The 13,246-nt window shown below is 48.4% G+C and overlaps 4 protein-coding genes across 4 annotated transcripts; 1 reads left to right on the forward strand and 3 right to left on the reverse strand.

Moving 5' to 3' along the window:
• Positions 1 to 8,025: 8,025 nt before the first annotated feature.
• Positions 8,026 to 8,476, reverse strand: LOC135442420 (histone H2A-IV-like). Its single transcript, XM_064702207.1, has one exon. The coding sequence runs from the start codon at positions 8,459 to 8,461 to the stop codon at positions 8,072 to 8,074; it is 390 nt and encodes a 129-aa protein (XP_064558277.1). The 5' UTR covers positions 8,462 to 8,476; the 3' UTR covers positions 8,026 to 8,071.
• Positions 8,477 to 8,763: 287 nt separating this feature from the next.
• LOC135442429 (histone H2B 5) lies at positions 8,764 to 9,259 on the forward strand. Its single transcript, XM_064702215.1, has one exon. The coding sequence runs from the start codon at positions 8,796 to 8,798 to the stop codon at positions 9,174 to 9,176; it is 381 nt and encodes a 126-aa protein (XP_064558285.1). The 5' UTR covers positions 8,764 to 8,795; the 3' UTR covers positions 9,177 to 9,259.
• Positions 9,260 to 10,463: 1,204 nt separating this feature from the next.
• LOC135442409 (histone H3) lies at positions 10,464 to 11,302 on the reverse strand. Its single transcript, XM_064702190.1, has one exon. It carries the CDS (start codon positions 11,294 to 11,296, stop codon positions 10,886 to 10,888), a length of 411 nt encoding a protein of 136 aa, XP_064558260.1. The 5' UTR covers positions 11,297 to 11,302; the 3' UTR covers positions 10,464 to 10,885.
• Positions 11,303 to 12,557: 1,255 nt separating this feature from the next.
• On the reverse strand, positions 12,558 to 13,096 carry LOC135442425 (histone H2B 1/2/3/4/6). The gene has a single exon (XM_064702212.1). It carries the CDS (start codon positions 13,027 to 13,029, stop codon positions 12,649 to 12,651), a length of 381 nt encoding a protein of 126 aa, XP_064558282.1. The 5' UTR covers positions 13,030 to 13,096; the 3' UTR covers positions 12,558 to 12,648.
• Positions 13,097 to 13,246: the final 150 nt, after the last annotated feature.

Raw genomic sequence — 13,246 nt, forward strand, 5'->3', positions numbered from 1 at the left:
TATTTGGTTTGACATACTACTTAAGAGTTGTTTTGATAAGATACTTCTCTTGAATTTACTGTTATTTTTCCACAGCTACAATATGTCTGTAAAGGCGGTTTTTAATTGCTGGTGGGGTTTTTTTTCCTTATATTTATTGGTTGTTGTTTTGGTTTTTTGTGTTTTCTTTTGGGGTTTTTGTTTTGGGTTTTATGGTTATTTTTTTAGGTGATGTTTTCATTAACTTATGGTTTTCACAGTTTTCAATATCACCTTACTGTGGCAAGTTTCCATGTTATGTCTGCACTAAACTGAAGGATAGGAAACTTACTGGTTTTATCTAGCTGGGAGGGAATCGAAATTATCCATGGATACTCATCCATGCACAGCATTGCTGCTGTCGGATCGGCCACACGATGGTGCTCAGCCTCTGCAGTTTTTGGGGGGTGCGGTTATTTTTGTCACAAATGCGAGAGATGAGAACAGCGCACTGTACTAGAAAGGAATTTATACGGCGGTAAGTTCTTGTAGATAGCCCGATATTGATCAATTGATCAATATAACTCAGAAGCACATTCTAAACTCCTTTATCTTCACCAGTTGTCCTTATAATCTTTCTATTAATGTCTTTTTTTTTTTTTTTCTTTTTTACAGTAACTTGCTCAGCTTCTCCCCGTGACTGCTTTGGGCTCTCCTTTCAAGGAAGGAAACACGGGAAGATTGTTTTGGTTTTTTTAACTTATCTGTCCTTTTCTGCATTAATCTGTCACTAATTGTTATAAAAGTACGAAATACTAAGAAACTCGACACTCTGGGCTGACTTTGTCACCTCCCAGGTCTCATCCCACAGCCGCTAATGAGGCTCAAAGCACAGGCGTTCTCACTGCCTCCCTCTCATCCCTGGGTAATTACATGCCACCATGGATGCAGATCAAAGCCATTATCACTTCCTAACTAGATGTCAATAATCCTGAATTATATACTGTGAACTTCTGAACATAATTCATACAGGGACCACGGAATGACAAAAGTGACCGTTCTAGTACTGACTTCCCTATTCTTTGGTAGGGTAGGTAATGAGAGAGACATCAGGTCTCAAAAATCTGTTACCAATTACCTAATAAATGTTAATTTCAGTTTGAAGGGTTATGGGGATTTCTCAGACTGGATTTCAGATATCCAGAGGGAAGAGGCATTCTCCAAACTCTTCTTTATCAGCTTGAAATGGGGTTTTGCAATCTCTCCAAGGGCTTTAGTGCAAACTCTGAATGAAGGTTGCTTATTCTGAGTGCCTGTGTATGCCTAATACCTGAAAAGATTAATAAACCATTGTATATTCCACTCTAGGATTTTCCAAGCATTCCTGGGTCACCAGCAAAGCATAAAGAAGTGCTCCTGTTGTTGCAGTTAGAGATGGCTACCAGAAGAGTTAGTCAGTGGCCATTCTGTAGATAATCAGCCTTGTGAAAGCCCCAGTTCAGAGCACAGCTGCCCTGGCACAGCCCTGCTGCCCGATTGAAGCAGCAGCTCGGGGATGCCTTTGGCTGCCCAGCTCTGAGTGTTCGTTTTCCTTTTCCTGTGTTTGTGTGCTCCACGTTGCACACTGCATCAGGAGCCACCACAGAAATTCTGAGGATTTTTTCATAGATGGTTTCAGTGTGTGAAATTTTTTCTAGGCCTAGGAAACTCTTCACTAAACAGAAAGCAAAATGTTGCTGATTGCTTCTTTCAATTTCAGTAAGAATGACAAGGCAATATTGGGGGCTATGATGTGAACAAAGCAATTGTCATCAGGTCTGATTGTAGTATAACTCTATTCTAACAGTGCTGGGAACAAAGTCTCCAAACTGACCAAGAGCTACTACCATGGACAATATTTTTGTTTCGTGTCACCAAAGGTTAAGATAGTAGGATTTAAGCTCAGCAAAAATAACAAATCTTAAGAATTTCATGCCACAAGAGGATGAACCCTCAAAAGCACTAATGCGAATAGTGTGAGTATAAAATTACATGACAGCTTGTTCTTCCATAATTCCCTTTCTTTCCTGTCCTTTCCCATTTCCTTCAGAGCAGTTCCCTTTGTGCTCCAAAGGCCCGACCCCGGTGGGATCCCCCAGCAGGGTGAGAGGCTCTGCTCAAATGCAGCACCCTGCTGGAGCTGGGGCTGCTGCTGCTGCCACCAAACCATGGGGGAACAAAGCAGAAACCCCTCCAACAATTCTCCTGCCCTGGGCTCCTTTTGCAGATGAGTTTCCAGCTCAGCGAGTGCCAAGTTCCTTTATGCAGTGTGCAGAGCAGACAGAGCTGGGTGTCCCCGCACAGGAGCCCCTGCAGCAGATTGCAGCCCAGACTGTGTCTGTGCCACCATCCCACCCCAAATACAATAATCCAACTCTTGGTGCTGGGCCCTGCATGTCTCATTGATTGTTTTGGTCACTGGGCTGGACTCCTTCTGAAGTTATCTCATTCCTGGAATTGGTTCCTTGCTCCATCTTCATTCTGCTCCTGGCTCGCCAATTTCAGCTTGCTCAGTGTTTGTGACACCATTTTTATAAAAATTTACTCTTATCACCTCGTGTGCCCTGGGGCTCCAATTGCTGATCTTCCAGCGCAAAGCAAAGTCATCAATCCCTGCAATTCTCAATGCTGAGAAGTATTTGAATGTGTAATCTATAAACAGGCCCTTCATGTTGCCTTTTAATCTACCCTCCATGATTACCTTCAAAATACCTCCGGATTCACAGCATCTGAAATTTGGGGAATATTTACACTTTGTAACACAAACATTTTTGTGAAAATATTTTTTTATATCAGCAATTTTTAATATCTCAGATGATTAGAGTGAAATTACAGCTCTGTAAGTAACCAGCAAGAAAGAGAACACTGATGGACAATACAACCAGTTACAAAAAAAATTCCTCTATTTTATTTTTATTAGGATAATGAACTTGCAGCTCCTGGAAGACCATATATTTCTCCAGATTACCATTCCTGCAAAAAAATTTCTATTTATTATTAATAACTTTTTAAAAACAAAACACCCTCTCTACTAATTTCTGCAAAATGAAATACAGCAGCTGGGCAAACAAATACCTGTATTCTCTAGTGAACTGACTGAACAGTGAATCAGAAATGAAAAAAAGATGCCATATAACGGGACCAAAACCTGAACAGATCACAGACTGCCTGTAGAATTTTTTTGCTACTTCCAGGGATTTTGAGGGTTTTTTTATTGTAGTGTTTTTGTTTTGGTAGGAGGTTCTTTTCTATGTTTTCTTGGGGTTTTTAAATATTTGTTTCATTTTAATTAATGAAGTAAACCAATATCTGATCTCAAACCTGAATTTCTTTTTTTTCTTTAATGGCCACAGAACGTAATTACCTGACATCCAAGACAAATCATCGCACTGTTACTTTCCCAGAGGCTTCTATTTCCATTCTAAATAGAAAATATTACAGTTTAAAATAAGTACAGTTGTGGGAGAAAGTATTCACTGCAGGTAGGGAAAAATATTTGGTGTTACACACGCCTTGATGTAATATTTACAGTGATGAGACCTGGTCGAGGTTAGATGGTAAATGGAAAAAATTGAGACTTCAAGTAGCAAATACCTGGTCTAAGGGTTGTGCCATTCAGAGAGCAGCACAGCCAAGACAAGACACAAATCTCACAGGAGGAGAGGCTGCAAGTGGGTGGGAATGCCCTGGGAACTTCTCCTTTGCCAACCCCCAGCCCTGCGAGGGAGGATGGAGCACTCAGTGAGCAGAGGCAGCTCCTTCCCCTGGGCTGGGCTCACAGAACCAGGGGCTGTGGAGGTGGAAAGGCTGTTTCCAGTTAGATTTCTTTCATGCCTACAAACAACCAAATTAGTGAGTGCAGCCCTATCAAAAAGCTTATTTCAAAAGCATTCCTTGTTAAAAATGATAGAAGGTATTCATAAAAAAAGTTCATCCTTTCATTTTTACCACTGAAAATCTCAGGAAACAATTATGAGCATAATTCATTTTACAACTAGAAAACAAGTAGAATGAAAAGAGTTACAAAAAGGATGGGAATGTTAATGCCATATAAAATCCACAACGTTTTGTATTTGCACTCCTGCTTATATTGCATGTAGATGTTTTTACTTGCAAAGGTCATAGGGAAATGGAAGAAATAATTCCTGAAATAAGAAGAGCACACAGAGTTACACCTGAAATCGGAACCTGTAATAGATGTAAGAATTTTGACCTCCTTTTGTGCAGTATTAGAGGTGGGAAGAAATGCACACATCTCTGGTGTGCGTCCTCTTTTCCTTTTGTAGCAAATAGCAGCCCCCTCAACAATAAACATTCTGAGCACTCCACATGATCAAGTTTTGGGTTTTTTTTCCCCCTTGTGCTCTTGGGACGCTGCCAGGTGTGTGAGTTCAATAATTCCACTCAGAAAAGAAGACACAAATCACCCTAGGAATGGCACAGGCCCAATCTTTCACCACACCAAACCACCTTTACCCAGAGCTGCCTCCCCTGTGCTCTGAGCATCAGCAGCTGCACTGACGGCACCACAGGCACTCCTGCTAGCCCGGGCTCAGCTCAGCTGCCCCAGAAAGCCAAATTTACCTGAGTCTGTTCTGCTCTCTGCATGGGGGGGCTTTGAAATCGCTGCTCCCAGCCCTGTGGGAGAAGGGAAATGGTCACATTCCACAGGCAGCTGGGGCTCCTGGAGCTTCAGCCTGGACTGACACTTATAGGTCATGCAGAACCTCACAGGAAGGGCAGCACAGGTGTTGTACTTCAGAGTTACCACTGCAGCTCACATTTCTGTGCAGGAAAGTGTTAGGAAAATTAATTCACAAACACCAGAGGTTTATATCCAAAAGGGAGATAGAAGATTCCTTTTACTTTATTCAAATAAAGGGAGAGGCCACGGGGCATTCTGCTGGTATCTCTCAAATTTTTAGAGGATGAAGCCTCCGTTTTATTCTAATTACCCAATTGCAATTCCCTTCTCTCTTTCCTCGATCCTGAGGAACTTGAGAGGTACAGACTTGAATATGCCTGATACCAAAGATTTTCCTTTAATGTCTAACCCTCCCTTTTAATCTTTAATTGATATGGAATTTAAGTTTTTTTCTTCCCCATTGTTTCTTTTGGCTTTCAATGTCTAATTTCATTATTCAGCAAACCCAAAATCTATTTGTAAGAGCATATATCTTTTACCATCCATCAATCAGTGCAATCCTTCCTATTTTTTCTTTATCTCCCAGTGCTGCTTTTATCTACCAGTAGACCCACAGCTCGTTTGTAAAGAAAAAGCTGCTATTCCTCTCAGAATGACATGGCACAAAGCACAGGAGGAAATGCCAGGAAACTGCAAAAGAACTGGAACTAATTTACAGCATTTCCCTGAAACTGAATCATGTCTGGTTTTCCTCTTCACCCTACAGGTTTGTTTCTTGACAATGGGAAAGCAAAAAGTCCTTTATCTGGTGGCTGGGGCAAAAGTGAAGAGGAAATTCCTTGTTTCTGGATGTAAAACTCCAGGGCCCTGCTCTGCCCTTCCAGGAGATATCCCAGCCTTTCCTTTGCCTTCTCCCTCCTGTTCCCAGGGCCTCTTGCACACGAGGTGCTGGTGGCAGCCACAGAGCAGCACGAGTTGATGAGCTCCTAATCCCAAAACTCCCCATTCCCACTGCGAGGTGCTGCCCCATCCTGTGTCACCCTGCATTTCCCCACTCCCAGGGGCGGATTAGTCCTTAAATCACCGTCCCTGCCCCAGTGCAGGGAGCAGGAAAACGCCTGCTTGTCACGGCCTGACCAGCCAACCAACCTAAAGAATTTTGCTGTTGTGGGAAAGATGAGGGCTCCTGCCGGGAACCGTCCCCTCTGTCACTCCCTCCCGCTGCATTTATGCAGGAACGGGATCGCGCAGCCCAGCTCTCCTCCTTAACGCCCCCAAATCCAGCTTCTGGGATTGAATCACAAAGGAGGAACTGAACCGAGCCCGAATTCGAGCACGGCTCGGTGTTTCATGGCGCGGGCAGGCGGTCGCTCCGGGAGCCGCAGCGAGCGCCCCGTTCCCGGCCCGCACGGAATCCTTCCCTCGGGCACGGCCGGGGATGCTCAGGGCCGGGATGCGGCACCGGCGGGGCTGGTGCTGGGGCTGCCCTGCCCGAGCATCTGTCCCGGCAGAGCTGGAAATGCTCCCATCGACACCTTCCGCCCCATTCTGCTGCTCCCAAACAAGCTGTGCTCGAAGTCCGTCTGCGCCGATCCTAGAGGCTGCCGGTGCTCGCTGCTGGGAAATACGTTGATTTTCAAAGCGCTCCTCTGCTTGCATATCCCGTGCTTGGTAAACCACATCTAGGAAGCATTTTAACAAGAGTGTCTGGCTGTTCAATATACATTCGAGGTCCTGAACCATTCATAATTTAGACCTCGTGTAGACTTATATTAAATTTCTGGCTTTATTCCCCATGCATGTAACTCGAAACTACAACTACAAAATAACCGAGCACATTCTTCAGCAGTAGAAAATGAGAGGAATTAATACAATAATAATTATTAATTATATACCTTCTGGACCACTACCACTGTACCCTTAATATCAGAGCATTCTTTTGTAAGGAAAAGAAAGCCATAAAATTGCTCTGTAGAAACTTCTAGCATCTACAAACTAGGAATTTATTCTAGTGTTCACACAACATCGAGATGATGCACACACGGTTTTTCTGAGCAGTCTTTCCCGTTGTTCCCTTCAATTCAATATGCAGAGCAGTCTCATTATGAGGAACAAGGTGGCACAGAGGGGAGTGAGGAATTCCTTCCCCTGTGGAAGGGTGAATTCATCACCCACTCACTTTGAGGAAAGTGAAATTCAGCGAGCACACACACACACACACCAGGTCACGAGTGCCAAGCCGCATCTCTTTCCCTGTACCGAGGACAGCGATGGCAAAGACGCGGCCGCGTTCCGAGCCGCTGCCGTCGCTGCGGTGCCGCAGCTGCAGCACAGACAGAGGCGCTGGGGCCGAGCGGCCGCTGCTGCTGCAGCCCAGAGCCGGCGCGGGAGGCACGGGGAAAGCGAGCCGGGAGCAGCCGCAACAAAGCCAGGAGGAGATCGGAACCCAGCAGGGATTTGACTTTAAAGCAACACCGTGACCTGCTGTAAGAGCAGCAGCTTTTCCAAGAACGACTCGCTTTCTCCCAAAACCGAGCGCCGGCTCGGAACTCCCCGTACCACAGGGAGAAGGGCGTGGATCCAGTGATCAGTGCCAGAATAACGAAATTTAAGCGATCGCGCTCTTTCCAGTGTAACCCAGTGACCACTAAATCACATCAGAGCTCCTTGGGAGCACCGGCAATTCCTCCCTGCCTGAAACCTTTCCCTGGTGTTCCACAATTCTGCCCAGGAAAGCCGCTGGGACTCACACAGGAGTGTTAAAAGGCAGCAAAAGTGGATCAGTCAGGGGCCCGAGGCTGGGAACACCCGTCCTGTTGTGAAACCAATTGTTCAAGCCACTGCCATGACTGCCTAATCCTAATCAGTTTTTTGGGTTTTTTTTGGTTTTTTTTTTTTTTTTTTTCCCTTGCGAGTTTTGCTTCCATTCCCCCTACACTTCCTCTGAAACCTGAAGGTGCAACAAGAGATCAGCTCCTGTTAGCGCTCGCAGAGGAAACAATCCAGCCTAAGACTTTATTGTTCTCCTGTAATAGGTACTGAACAGAGCACGTACAGCAAACCCAGAGCTGGCTGGTCAGGACACAGGATATTTAGGCCATTATAAAACTCATACCTCCCCCTGTAAAAACATTGAAAACTTTAAGATATTAATAAATCAACGAATTCTAAAAACGGATAAACGACGAAAATCCACCTCGATGAGAAAAACAGTCTCTTTAAGAAAAAATGAAACCAGCTTTAAGAGAACCTTCGTACAGAAACAGTGAAACTGAAAGGTTTAAAAGCAAAATAAAATACTTCAAGAAAAGACAAGTTACGTGTTCCGGTCTACTACTGAATAACGAAAATGGAGCGAATCAGCCTTTTATGAGGAATGTGGGTGGCTCTGAAAAGAGCCTTTGTTTGGTGATGAGCCTCACCGAGCATTTACTTGGCTTTCACCTTGTGGCTGTCAGTCTTCTTGGGCAGCAGCACGGCCTGGATGTTGGGCAGCACGCCGCCCTGCGCGATCGTCACCTTGCCCAGCAGCTTGTTGAGCTCCTCGTCGTTGCGGATGGCGAGCTGCAGGTGGCGGGGGATGATGCGCGTCTTCTTGTTGTCGCGGGCCGCGTTGCCCGCCAGCTCCAGGATCTCGGCCGTCAGGTACTCCAGCACGGCCGCCAGGTACACCGGCGCGCCCGCGCCCACGCGCTCCGCGTAGTTGCCCTTGCGCAGCAGCCGGTGCACGCGGCCCACGGGGAACTGCAGCCCGGCCCGCGACGAGCGCGACTTGGCCTTGGCCCGCGCCTTGCCGCCCTGCTTCCCGCGACCCGACATCGCTGTAGCTGAGCAAACGATGTCAGTAACTGACTACGAATATTGCAACTTCCGAGCTCGGCCTTATATACCTCTTTAGCGGACGGCGCGACTTTCGATTGGCTAAAACAGGGATGTGCCTAAAACAGCCAATAGGAACGCGGATCCAGATTTGACCAATGGCGACGAAGGGCGGAGCTGTTACACTGAAAAAACTTGCCTCAGCCAATAACAGCTTAGTCTACGGGAATCCCTAATTTGCATAACCGCTCTATAAAAGCGGCGCGCTCAGAGGCGCACGGCGTTCTCAGTCCGAGAAATTGTCGGCTCTGCTGTGCCGAGAGGATTCGCTGCCATGCCCGAGCCGGCCAAGTCCGCCCCCGCGCCCAAGAAGGGCTCCAAGAAAGCCGTCACCAAGACGCAGAAAAAAGGTGACAAGAAACGGCGCAAGAGCCGCAAGGAGAGCTACTCCATCTACGTGTACAAGGTGCTGAAGCAGGTGCACCCCGACACGGGCATCTCGTCCAAGGCCATGGGCATCATGAACTCCTTCGTCAACGACATCTTCGAGCGCATCGCGGGCGAGGCCTCGCGCCTGGCGCACTACAACAAGCGCTCCACCATCACCTCGCGGGAGATCCAGACGGCCGTGCGCCTGCTGCTGCCCGGCGAGCTGGCCAAGCACGCCGTGTCCGAGGGCACCAAGGCTGTCACCAAGTACACCAGCTCCAAGTAAATGCTTGGCTAAAATCTGTTTAACCCAAAGGCTCTTTTAAGAGCCACCCACTTTTTCAACAAAAGAGCTTTGATTTCTTACCTGCGCACTTTTCTATGACCTTTACTCTAAATTCCTTTAGTAATTAACGTTTAACCCCGAATATTGAAGACAACTTTGTGGTCCAGGAACAGTAGCAAATTATATTTAGACTCTTAATCGTGTTTTTTTAGGCTTGCATCTTTTTTTCCCTAGTGAGCCCAGCTATGTACTGAAAAGCTTTCATTTTACCTGTTATGCACTAGTTGTTTCATTTAATTTGGGGTTTATAGGGAGCTTCCCTGTTCCACTGCATTACCTGTGTGCTTTTACAAAAGTCCTCAGAAGTGCGAATGGTAAAAGTTAAAATGTTCCCTCCCCTCCCCGAGTTTCAACCATGGTCTCTCCCCTCTCATATCCATCCCACAAAGAAGTCCCATATACTTCATAGGTATCTTCAAGAATTTATTAATTTATAGGGAAATTATTTTTAGCTCTATACTTCATTATTCTTCCCGATCTGAAATATAGAATTTGTTTAAATATATTGCCCTAAATGCAATAAATATTAAGCACTTACCTAATAATTAGGTTTATTATTCTAAAATTCCAAATAATAGCTTAACAGCTTCAGAAGTAAATAGCACTCATTTAAAGTGTTGTGTTAGTCCCGGCTGCCCCCTCACTGGTGTTTCTGAATTTTCTTCGATTTTTTTCTTTTACGGCTTCTGTGTAAGACCTCAGTATCATATATGTAGGAAAAACCACAAATACTGATGAAAAACTGGTCCCGACGGACGACATTCAAATGGGACTTGAAAGATGTAGAACTTTATAAACCAGATCTTAATGGATGGAAAAGTTAAATAATGGGTACAAAATGAAGGAGAGAAAATTCTTCAAATTAAATAATTGGCAGCTCTTTAAAGCCTCAGTCTCTGCCCGACAGAGAAGGGCGGCAGCTGCCATAGACCCAAAGGCCTTAAGTTTAAGTCACTACATGGACAATAAAAGGGCTGCAGCACTGCTTTGAAACGAGCCGTTTCTTAATTTCTTTGCTTTTTCATTCTAAGGTTAGATTTTTATAATCCCGACTTCTTTTATGTTTTTCTGAGTCTCATTTTACTGAGCTCCTGGCATATTAAAAAATTCCTTCACAAAATGCCATACGGCTCTCAAGTTCATTTACAACTCGTTCCCGAGTCTTTGCTGAGTAACACGTGTTTTACAAACAGCGGGCAAGGAAGAATATGTGAAAATGCGGTTAGTTTAAGTGGGGTAAGCAGAGTCTAAAGTAGAATAGTCTACATCCCTGCGAGTGCACCTGACGACATAAGCTTAAGGGAGGAGGGGCGATTAAATAAACGATTGTGACTGCAGTTATCCCGTGCTAAAAACAATGCTATTAAAAATCCTGGCTCTAGAATAATTAAAATCTCTCGGACTCAGTGAAAATTTTACTACTGAACCCTAATGTAACAGTAAGCAAACTTTAACAGCCTAGTCTGCAAAACATGGAACAGCTGCTTTAAAACCTCAGGGTTCCTGCTATAGTCATCCCCAAAACTATGAAGGTTCCCTCCTCCCTCAAGTTCTAAATCCGTGTTTAAGAGAGTGCAACAACTCTTTTAATTGACTATGTAGTGGCTCTTAAAAGAGCCTTTGGTTCTGCGTGGGTTACGGCAGGGAGCTCAGGCGCGCTCCCCGCGGATGCGGCGGGCCAGTTGGATGTCCTTGGGCATGATGGTGACGCGTTTGGCGTGGATGGCGCACAGGTTGGTGTCCTCGAAGAGCCCCACCAGGTAGGCCTCGCTGGCCTCCTGCAGCGCCATGACGGCCGAGCTCTGGAAGCGCAGGTCGGTCTTGAAGTCCTGCGCGATCTCGCGCACCAGGCGCTGGAAGGGCAGCTTGCGGATCAGCAGCTCCGTGGACTTCTGGTAGCGCCGGATCTCGCGCAGCGCCACCGTGCCGGGCCGATAGCGGTGCGGCTTCTTGACGCCGCCCGTGGCCGGCGCGCTCTTGCGGGCAGCCTTGGTGGCCAGCTGCTTGCGGGGCGCCTTGCCGCCCGTCGACTTCCGCGCCGTCTGCTTCGTGCGCGCCATGACCACTCGTTTCTCCGCTCACAACACTCACTGTGGCCCCGGCTCACAACCGCCGATATTTATACCCCCGCTGCCCGCGCCCATTGGCCGCTCGCGCGGCAGCGGCCGGCTGCCATTGGGCGCTTTTCGCGAGCCCGGGAAAAGGCCCCGCCTCTGGGGGGGGAAACGCGTCCTGGCCCCGCCCTTCCCCCTCCGTGCATCGGCTTGCGGAGCACAGCGGGGGAGGCGGCAGCGGCACTGCGGCAGAACGGGACAGGGCGGGTTCGCCGCCCGAGCCTCGGGCTTGCCCTCCTTTGTCCAAATCCGCTCCGATAGCGTTCATTCCGGGACTCCTGGCTGAAGCTGCCGCCGGCAGCAGCCTCCATTCCCCGAGCGCTCTCGGTTTCTCCCCGCTCAGTAGCGCCCTTAGGTTCGCAGCCGCGGCAGCAAGGCCGATGATGGAGGCGACCGCCGCCTTGCCCTGCCCCGCCGAGCTCTCCCGGCCCTGCCGCTGCCCCGGCCCGCTGAAAGCGCCGCGTCCCGTGCGGGGAGCGCGCCCCGGGGCAGCGCTCGCTGGGGCCGCGAGCGGCACCAATCAGCGGCGGGCGGGAGGGGCGGGAGGCGGCAGGGCCCGCCCGCGGGGAGACTCCGCGCAGTCCTCACTCAGGTCGGACCGAGCGCGGCAGCGGCGCGGCCCCGGCTCTGCAGCTCCGTCCGCGCTCGGCTGCGGAGAGTGCGGGGCGCGGGGACACGGCGGGGAGAGAGAGGAGCAAATGAAAGCCGGGGAAAAAAAACTCTGGGGAGGCTGTGCTAGGTGGTAGTGCCAAGGCAGGACTGTGCAGTTTGGGAGTGATAAGGCAGAGCATCGTCTCACTTCTTCCCCCGGTCATTCGCGAAAACACATTTTCGGGAGAGTGAAGAAGAGCGGGTATCCATCCTGTATCCATTTGCTCAGAAACAACTAGAAAAAAAGAGGACCGGGTCGTCAGGAAATGCCTGTGCTTGTAGTGCGCCTGATTTAGGCAGTGAAAGAACAGGCATCAATTTTTCTCCGCTCTCCCTTAGAATGCCTTAAAGCCGTAATGGTATTTTTGGGCAGTTGAGACCGTGAAAGTTAAATTTTTTTTAGGCGCTACTCTAGCACCTAATAAGAGCGAGAAACAAGCTCCGAAGAGAAGCAGGATATAGTGTCAAGAATTCAGTGTAAATCCTGCTTTACTTTAAAACTACGATACTTTTAACACGGTAATGACGTATCTCCCTCTACGATACGTAAAACTATAAGGGCAGGAACTCACAAGACCAGCTCTTTTACTGAGAATGTGGGTGGCTCTTAAAAGAGCCTTTGGGTTAAACAGATTTTAGCCAAGCATTTACTTGGAGCTGGTGTACTTGGTGACAGCCTTGGTGCCCTCGGACACGGCGTGCTTGGCCAGCTCGCCGGGCAGCAGCAGGCGCACGGCCGTCTGGATCTCCCGCGAGGTGATGGTGGAGCGCTTGTTGTAGTGCGCCAGGCGCGAGGCCTCGCCCGCGATGCGCTCGAAGATGTCGTTGACGAAGGAGTTCATGATGCCCATGGCCTTGGACGAGATGCCCGTGTCGGGGTGCACCTGCTTCAGCACCTTGTACACGTAGATGGAGTAGCTCTCCTTGCGGCTCTTCTTGCGCTTCTTGTCGCCCTTCTTCTGCGTCTTGGTCACCGCCTTCTTCGAGCCCTTCTTGGGCGCGGGGGCGGACTTGGCCGGCTCGGGCATTTCGGCAGCAGCAGCCGCAGCTCCTCACAACAGCAACACACTCAGCGACAGCGCTCAGCAGCAACGGCACCGCCTCGGCAGCCGCCTTTATAGCAGCTCCGCCGACACCGCCGCTTCGGCATTGGCTGTCTGTCAGCTCAGAGCCCGGCGCCGAGATCCGCCATTGGCCAGATTTGGATTCGCTCTTCCATTGGCTGCGGAACCAACTCCTCTCTCG

The sequence above is a fragment of the Zonotrichia leucophrys genome, chromosome 1A, assembly GCF_028769735.1.
Source record: "Zonotrichia leucophrys gambelii isolate GWCS_2022_RI chromosome 1A, RI_Zleu_2.0, whole genome shotgun sequence".
In the NCBI taxonomy this organism is placed as follows: Eukaryota; Metazoa; Chordata; class Aves; order Passeriformes; family Passerellidae; genus Zonotrichia; species Zonotrichia leucophrys.